The sequence below is a fragment of the Lathyrus oleraceus genome, chromosome 7 (assembly GCF_024323335.1).
Source record: "Lathyrus oleraceus cultivar Zhongwan6 chromosome 7, CAAS_Psat_ZW6_1.0, whole genome shotgun sequence".
NCBI classification, from domain to species: domain Eukaryota; kingdom Viridiplantae; phylum Streptophyta; class Magnoliopsida; order Fabales; family Fabaceae; genus Lathyrus; species Lathyrus oleraceus.
The window spans coordinates 539,410,968-539,420,130 of NC_066585.1; the positions used below are offsets into that span (position 1 = coordinate 539,410,968).

Below are 9,163 nucleotides of genomic sequence, written 5' to 3' on the forward strand. Positions count from 1 at the left end.
ATTTTTGTATTGACGTTAGTTCCTGAAATTATATTTACGTTAAAAAAAAGATGACTTAGCAAACAGCACACACGTGAAATTGTTTTATAATTTTACGAGGATAATATGTGGAAAACTTAGTGAAGGAGAATTAAAAAGGAGGACTAAATAAATAAAAAAGACATAATTTTGCATCTTTTCTTCTTCTCTTCAAATCTCCGTCGCTTCTTCTCTTCTTTCCCTGTTCAAAACTTCAAACCATGACAACATCATTTGTAGGTAATTTCTCTAAGTGTGAAATCTCAGTTTGTGGTTGCAATAAAGCAATGAGGATGTTCATCTCAAATTCAACTAAAAATCCTAAAAGAAGATTCTGGAAGTGTTCTAATTCGGGATTGGAACGCAACACATCAACTGAACACAAAAACTCAATCAGATGCAATTGCTCAGAAGTAGTTTAGGAGTTAGGTTGCATCATTAAAGATCTTGAAGTTGGGGAAAAGGAGAAGATGAAATTGAAGTTGGAAAGCGAAAGGAAGAAGACCAAAATGTTTTACCTTTTGTTGACTCTTTCATGGTGTTTGTTCTTCGCTTACCATAAATGGTAGTGATTTTCATGTTCATGGTGTCTGTAATTTATTTTTGGTTTTAGTCCCTAGAAGAAAGGTAGTTGTTGAATTTTGTCCCTGTAAGGATTAATTATTGAATGAATCAGAATGTTTGAAATTTTTAATTTTTGTCCCTATATGTTTGTAGCTTTTTGTATTACATCCCTATTTTTTAATGTTATGTTTCTATGTCATCCTTGTATTTCATGTGTTTACTTAATATTGTATAACATAAAGACATATAAAGTTGTCTCAAAATAGAACAATGACACACCATACATAAACCATAAAGATGTCTCAGAATTACATAAAGCCAAAAGGCAAATAATCACCATATTTGCTTGTCGATTGGCCACCTGACACTGTTGAAGTATTAAAGCCTTTCTCAATCGAGCTACCCCTTGCACTGATAATGGCCTTCAGGTATTCCATTGGATTTCTCTTTTTCAACGCTTCCAGCTCTTCTGGAGAGAGGGTAACAATGTTTTCAGTCGAAGGCACTATGGTCCTTTTGGCAGCATCAGAAGTTGGGTTGGTCTTGAGCATGTCTTTGTTTTGCTCATTCTCTGGTTCATTATCTTGTTCCTCATCTTCATCCTCAACATGATCCATGTGAATATTGGTCATAGAATGATCCTCTTCTTCTTCGTCATCTGGACCATCAGTGCCTGGGTTTGCAATTGTTGGAGAGCCATCTTCAGATATGTCTTTGACAACGTCGTCAGCATTCTGCATCTCCTCATACACTTCCCCCTCAACAGGAGCATTTTTCTCTTTTTCATCCTCATGCTCAGAATCACTGGTATGATCATTTTGCATTTGTTCAATAGGCTTGTCCGCTTCATCTGTAGACTCTTTTGTCAAATCTTTGGGAGATGTTGGATGATAAGAGGGAGTGTTGGTGGGGTGATAAGAGGGAGTGTTGGTGAGGTGATAAGAAGGACCATTACTGCTTAATGCGATTACTTGTTTGATGTTTGGTTGCTTTGTGCCATCTACGACCCCGTGAAAAAATAAATCAAACATGGATGAGTCGAAAACCAAGAGAAACAATTAATAACTTAAGAAATTAAGGTAACGTTTTTTTTTACCTTAGGACCTTCAGCCCCAGGGCTGGAATTGTCGTTTTCAAGTTGTTCCAGATCCTTTTTTATTGTGGTTCAGGGTCAGTGGAAGATGCCCTTGGAGTAGAAGTTTTCTTTGCTGGAGTCTTGGTAGCTCTTATTTTTGGTTGAGAAAGAGCATCAGAGGTCTTTATTTGCCTCTTTTTCTTCTTGGTTGGTTTTGTGCTATCTGGTGAGAGATCACCATCGTCTGATTCGGTCATCTAAACTTGGGGTTCCTTTTGCTTGCGTTTTTTGGGCATTGGTGGTGGTCTTCGACTTGCCTAAAAGAAAAGACGTCTCAAAACAATAAAAAGACATCAAGGTAATACATAAGCATATATATATATATATATATATATATATATATATATATATATATATATATATATATATATATATATATATATATATATATATATATATATATATATATATATATATATGAAGTGTACCTTTGTTGTTGTTATTTTGTTGGTGTTTCCTTCATCTTTCTCTTCGACGACATCTTTGTTTGTGGAAGTAGCTTTCTTGGCAGGTATTTTCACGGCTGAAATAAAACCAATACAATTATCACAAATAAGAGAAAGTTAAGGAATTGAGAAATAAAGTCGAAGAATCTCCCATTCCACACCTTCGTATATTGGAGACTTTATGTGAACATGTTCTATGCCAATATGAAGATGCCCTTTGAAACTATCCAGAGTATGCTTAGTCGCAACTATCCGCTGGGAACGTTTTTGTGATTCTTGTCGAAGGATTTTTACAAAATCCCCATAGACGAACCAGTCTAGGAACGGAGGGCTAAAATCTACGCCGGAGTCGGCATTGGGAATTCGAGGAAATGTTGGGGGATGCATGTTGAAAGTCAGTTCGTATCGTTGTTCAGGTTTAACGAACGAAGGCAGTTTTAAATCCTCCATTTTCTTTGAAAACTTCTCATTTAGAGTAATAACTGCTTCACAGATGGTTCGACTAAGATCATCAGGTCTATAGGCAGTTTCAAAGTACTTTTGGAATGCTTAGATTTCTTTAACATGAGTTGAAGTACCTTTATTGGCTTTGTCATGCACAGTGGTGAAAGCTTTGATCATATGTTAAGTAAAAGCAGGAACGTCGAAAACTTCTTCAGTATAATAATTTCTCCACCAAGTATCAAACTCTTGGGTGCAAAGAAAGTATGGTTTGAATGCAACATGAGTAAATTGTGTTTTGCCAGAGTATCGAGCTATTAGCTTGTCACTTTGAGCTTCTGTGTGTATCATATTGTAGAGGATGCAGGAGTTCTTTTTGGTGAAGAGTGGTTTTGGAATAATTTGAATAAGTCCAAATTGTCGAGAGACAAGATTGGGTTGGTAGCTCGAGAGGGTGAATTGGTTCCTTGATTGCCTAAGCCTGGTTAGTAGTAGCCTGGGGGTGAAAATGCCTCCCAGATGGCAAGGGATTCTGCTTCTTGGTCTTTCGACGGAGCATGGAACTTTCTTGTGAACCATCTAGGTCCATGCATCATGTGGGCGAAGGGAGCCATAGATGGAGTGAAGTTATAGCATTTGGCAAACATCATTACCTAGCCAATGAAGTTTTATTGTAGATCCATTCCTTCGTCACTGGGATTCAGCAAAGCAATGCATGTTCCTTCGACCCTCATATTTTTTATCTCTTCAGCCTATGCATTTATGGGATTTTGAATTGGCAAAGATGCTTCAAAGGTAGCATTCAACCATAGTTGTAGCAGCCAGAAAGGACCAGAAAGTAGCAGGTTTCCTTTGGGTTGAATGTTCTTGAAAGTTGTGACACCTTCCCCTAGGGTCTCATAGAGGTTGGCCAAGATCATTTCGCTGAGACAAAGGTTATGTCCAACATGAAGTTGGTTCGCCATAGTTAGGAATTTCTTCGCTACTTGAAGAGATTTTGAGCAAAATATGCAACGAGGCAGCCAGAGGGCGAGGAAAGCAATGTGTTCTTGGTCAGATACTTCGATGGAGTTTTTATCACGGTAGTATGCTATGTAGGTGGTGAAAGCAACTTTAGTAGTGTCGAAGAAGATGGTATCTTCAGCCATAAGGTTTGGATCGTAAGTTTCCCCAATTGGTTTGAGCCCAGTGATAACAGCGATGTCGAAAAGTGTGGGTGTCATCATAACACAAGGAAAATGAAAATTGTTGTGGGTGCTATCCAAAAAATACAAAGAAGAAACTAACATAGACAGGCAATACCCGGGTACAACTTTCAATAATTGAATCATGTTGAAGATACCCATGCTTTTTCAGACTTGGGATTTCTTGTTTTTTGTCTTTCTTAACCAGCCTGGATAATCTGAGGGATTCTTGAATAAAGGGAAAGATCGAAATACCCTAAAACTGTTGTTCATATAGTCTAGGTCTATGGGTTTTTCTATCGAAGGCATACTTTGGTTGTCAGGATGTGAGTTTTCAGCAATTTCAATTTCATCGTTAGCCCTGGGTTTCTTCCCATTAGCTATAGGTTTCTAACGATGGTATGTTGGGAAAAATTCCTTGAGGCTATCAGGATTAGCAGTTGTATCTGATAAGGGTCCTAACATAACATGTGTGTTACCAGAAACAGAAATAGGAATTAATACCTACGATTGGTAGATTCTTCTCTTTTCTTCAGCAAGTGGAGGCTCGGGTATGTATTGTTGGTTACCCACAGCGTTTGGTCCTAATAATTTATGAACTGGAGCAAGACCAAATGATTTCTTGGACTCTTTTGTGGCCTTTGTTGAATCTTTAGTAGTTTGGGTAGAAGACGCCATTGATGCAGTGGATTTGAAAGGGAAAAAGGGTTTTGTTTTGTGAAAGATGAAGAGTTTAGGAGGAATTTTTTCTTTGTTAGGAGAAGTTTCAGAATGGAAAAAATTGCAGAAATATGGTATTCTCTATTTATAGATGAGTGAAGTGGAAGCGTTTCACTTCAAACATTAATGGTTGAAAGGATATTGGGTAATGTGCCAGTCAGAGAGCAAGTGATGGAACAGTGGTAGTTGAACTAGCCCACGATCTACTAGGAGCTAGGAGCGTGATGATTGTAAAAAAGATTCTCGCATGATTTTGAGAAGACGTTTGAGGAAAGGTGTCATGATGATCATGACGTCGTAGCAGATGGAAAGTCTGTGGCATCGAAAGAGACTTTCAAAAAAATGTCTTTTTTCTCCATTTGGTCAAAAACAATATTTTTGAGGGGTAATTTGTTAGCTGAGATTTCGACGCTAAGGTTGTATTGGGTATGATGGGCAAAATAAATATTTTAAAGATGTTTTGACTTTAAGAGGAAGTATGTTTTGGAGGTCATGTCGAAGAGGTTTTTTGTATAAAAGGGAAATGCTGGTTTTAAGACTTAGAAATATTTCTAAGTTTAGACCGCAATTTTGACAGAAGCAATACTGAGATTGCATTCGACGAAAGGTTTTGAATTTTGAATAAGGATGATAACTATCTTTTGTCCTTATCCATTTATCTAAAATGACGCGTGTAAAGCTACGTGAAGTGAAGGCATGCAAGCGAAACGTGTCATTTTCTAGAGAAAAGACCGTTGATAGCGGTTATTTTCGACTTAGTATAAATATGGGTCTTAGTGTATAGGATTTTTGAGTGTTTAATCATTGTACAAATGCTCATAAATTAATCTAAGTATCTAAGTGTGTTTGAGAAACGAGATTGTTGAGAATGTATGTATGAATCACCACATCTTTATTTCAATTAAACTCATTGGCAGTTTATCAATTATCCTTTCTTATTGCAATTTACTTTGAAGTTCTTTTATCGCAATTCCTTTACAAATTCTACATTCTATTTTAAACTTTAAACAACATTCTCAAATCATGAGCATTGTCGAAGTGTTCCTAGATTTTAAAATATAATTTAACAAGAGCACATGTCCTAGGATTCACTAGTTGATCCTTCTGTCTCATAATGAGTTACTCATTTGGAATATAAGAGTGTCCCAAAATAAATGATCAATTTTAATTTCCAACAAATCTTTTCTAATTTTACCCTCTAGTTAATATTACTTTCACCATTCTCAATACACAATAAGGGTACTTTATTAAAAATATCATTATCTCTCTTTCATTTATTCATTTTTCTTAATCTATGAAATGGTCAACTGAGCCACTCACTGTGGGACGGAGGAAGTATTTATTTAAAATATAAAAAAAACATGGCGCGTCTTGGCATTGTTCCTCAGTTTTTTATTAGATAAAATGAAAACTTTATCATAAAATGTATTATTTGTAATACTGAATCATAAACTTGAATCATAAACTTGTTTCTCAAATAATGTTAAATGTTTTAATAGCCTCCTTCAAATCCCTTAAGATGGTCTCATCATTAAGACATTAAGTATGAAGAATAAGCTTTGAGTTGTCTATGATCTTATGAATAAAAAGGTACACATGAGAAAAAGGAGTAGTTCCGATGGGTTACCTTGTTGCTCTCTAATGGATGACATGATATGTTCACCCCCAAGATACAACTTTGTTTTATAATATTATAATTAGAGTTTAATTTAATTTATTTCTACAAAACCAACTTGTAAGGTGATGTGTGTCCCTTATATAAAGTATTTTTAAGTTTATCTGGCTTAGTGAATGAATATAAATTGTGGATGTCCCATAATACGATCAATGGAATTTGATATTATTATGTGTCGGACAAAAATCCAATAAGATAAATCCCACTTACTATGCCCGCTCCATTGGACTCAATGGATAAATACATTCACAAAGAGTTTTCATATAGACAATCTCTAATCTTCACTTCACTACATTTATCTTGAACTCTAACTGACTTGGGCGTTGAAGTGTTAACTATGTAGGTATCCCCCTAGTCCATCGTACTGGAGATAAACGACACCGGTTCAAGATCAACCTCTCATTTTCTAGAAACATCAAGATCGCAACCTTCGATTCAAGGTATCGAATCGCCTAAAAAAATTTGTTCTTCCCTAATTTCTGCAATTTCATCCATTTTTAATTCCGTAACAAAATAAATATCATATTAGAATCAGAATTTTATCATAAAGGATAACACTTTATATAAAGTCTATCTCTAACCAAGATTTGATATCTTTCTTTTATACGATATTTAGAATTAGGAATTAACATTTTAAAAAAAAAGTTATGATGAAAAATTAGTTAAATAGTGTGGTGCCCAGAATCACACATCTTAAGTTGGAAACCTGACTTTTGTTGGAAACCTGACTTTTGTATATACGTCTATCTAGCTACCAACGGAATTATACCTCACACATATGTCAAAGGAAAATTTTAATACATTAAGATGTCACACTAACCGTACAATTTTTTAAAAAAAATTAATTAAAAATAATTGTTAAAAAACCCTCTTTTTTAACACTTTCTTAATACTCATTTTTTATTAAATTAATTAAAAACAATTGTTAAAAAACCCTCTTTTTTAACACTTTTTTAATACTCATTTTTTAAGTAATAAAATTCATATAAATTTTACGCTTAAAATAGAACCTACATATGGTATAACCTATAGAAATTTCACTCCATAATAGAATGAATACTAAAGAGACTTATCTTATAATTTTGTCAATAAATCTCATCATCGACCACATCATTTGATGTAATCACACATTCTTGCCACCTTTCAGGCATGTATCTTGTTCTTTGATATCTGTTTGTGCTTGCTTGACCTCTGACTTGTTCCTATCGAACTTATCTTTCGACTTCACTTGCTAGTTCTTCATATAAGATTCTCATTGAATCCTTCTTTACATTTTCAATCCAATCAAATTCCTTAACCTCATTTGTGATCACGTCCCTGCTGATTATTACTTGCTTGTCACTGGGTCGAACAACTTGTAACCATCAGTCGAATGATATCCTATTAGGATCATCTGACTCGACTTGTCATCAAGTTTTCTTCTCAACTGATCTAGAACATGTTTATGTCCTATAGATCCAAATAATTTTATATGACTCAAGCTAGATTTGACATTAGACCAACATTCTTTTGGCATAATTCCTTCTAGCTTATTTGTCGGACATCTGTTCAAAATATATGTAGTTGTCGACACTGCTTCTCCCCATAATTCTTTGGGTATATGCTTGCCTTTCAGCATACTTCTCACCATATTCATGATAGTTCTATTCTTCCTTTCTGCAATTCCATTATGCTTTGAAGTGTAGGGTGGCACCACCTCATGCACAATCCCTTCTTTCTCACATAATGTGACAAAGTCTTTCTACACATATTCTCCACCACCATCAGTCCTCAAAATCTTGAGCTTTCGACCTCTTTGTCTTTCGACAATAGATTTAAACTTCAAAAATACCTCGATCACTTCACTTTTCTTCTTGATCAGGTAAGTCCACAATTTTTGACTGAAATCATCTATGAATGTGACAAAGTATTTGTTATCTCCAATCGAATCCACCTGGATAGGGCCACACACATCAGAGTACATGACTTCAAGAATTGCATTCGACTTGCTTCTTGCATCCTTGTTGAAGTTGTTCTTGTGCTGCTTCTCTTGCAAACATTCTTCACACACTTCATTTGGAATGTCGATTTCTGGTAACCCTTAAACCATATTTCTTCTTTTCATATCTTTGATGTCTTTGAAATTGAGATGACCAAGTCTATAATGCCATATCCATTTATCCCTACTAGTTGCAGTTGCAAGGCATTTGTGCTTCATCATATTAAGTTCAATCCTGAAGGTTCTATTTTTAGACATAGGTGCCTTCAAGATTAACCTTCCACCTGAGTCGAGAACTCTCATCATCTTGTCTTTGATTGATACTTTGTAGTTCTTTTAGACTAACTGCCTTATGCTGAGAAAATTACTTTTCATGCCTGGTATGTACAGTACATTGGAAATTACTTATCTTTTGTCATCTTTCCTATTAATCAGAACATCACCAATACATTCAGCTGTTAGAGTATTTTCATTTGAAAATTTTACCATGTTCTTCATTGAGGGTTTCATGTTGACAAACCAATCTTTCCTACCAATCATGTGTGATGAGCATCCTGAGTCCAAGTACCATTGGTCCTAGAATATTTTTTCATCTCTTGTTGTAACCATCAACAACATCTCTTCTTCTTCATGCTTTGTAAACTTTGCATCAGTTTCTTGGTTCTTCTACTTTTCAGGACAATCACTTGACTAGTAACCATACTTTTGACAATTGAAACACTGAATGTGAATTTTGTTAAGTTTTCGACCACCGCCTCTTCCTCTACCTACAGTACCGCCTCTTTAGTTACTTTGGTATGAGGGTATTCTCTGATTCGACCAGCCTCCTTCTTGTTGATTTCGACCAGTCGAATTGTTGTAGCCTCATTTACCTTTGTTGTCGAACCACTTCGGTTTACTTTTCTTTTCTCTTGCTGATTGTGCATGCAAAGCCATATCATTTTTCGACTTGCCTGCAACTCTTTCAGTCATTCTTTGTTCATGAGATTCAAGCATCCCTTG

At 35.4% G+C, this 9,163-nt stretch overlaps 1 protein-coding gene across 1 annotated transcript; it reads right to left on the bottom strand.

The window, feature by feature from the left end:
- Nucleotides 1-890: 890 nt before the first annotated feature.
- On the bottom strand, nucleotides 891-1,613 carry LOC127104865 (protein bfr2-like). The gene has a single exon (XM_051042011.1). The coding sequence runs from the start codon at nucleotides 1,611-1,613 to the stop codon at nucleotides 891-893; it is 723 nt and encodes a 240-aa protein (XP_050897968.1).
- Nucleotides 1,614-9,163: the final 7,550 nt, after the last annotated feature.

Bases quoted from the DNA above. Each gene is read 5' to 3' on its own strand.
- LOC127104865 (XM_051042011.1), bottom strand. From the start codon at position 1,613: ATGTTTGATTTATTTTTTCACGGGGTCGTAGATGGCACAAAGCAACCA.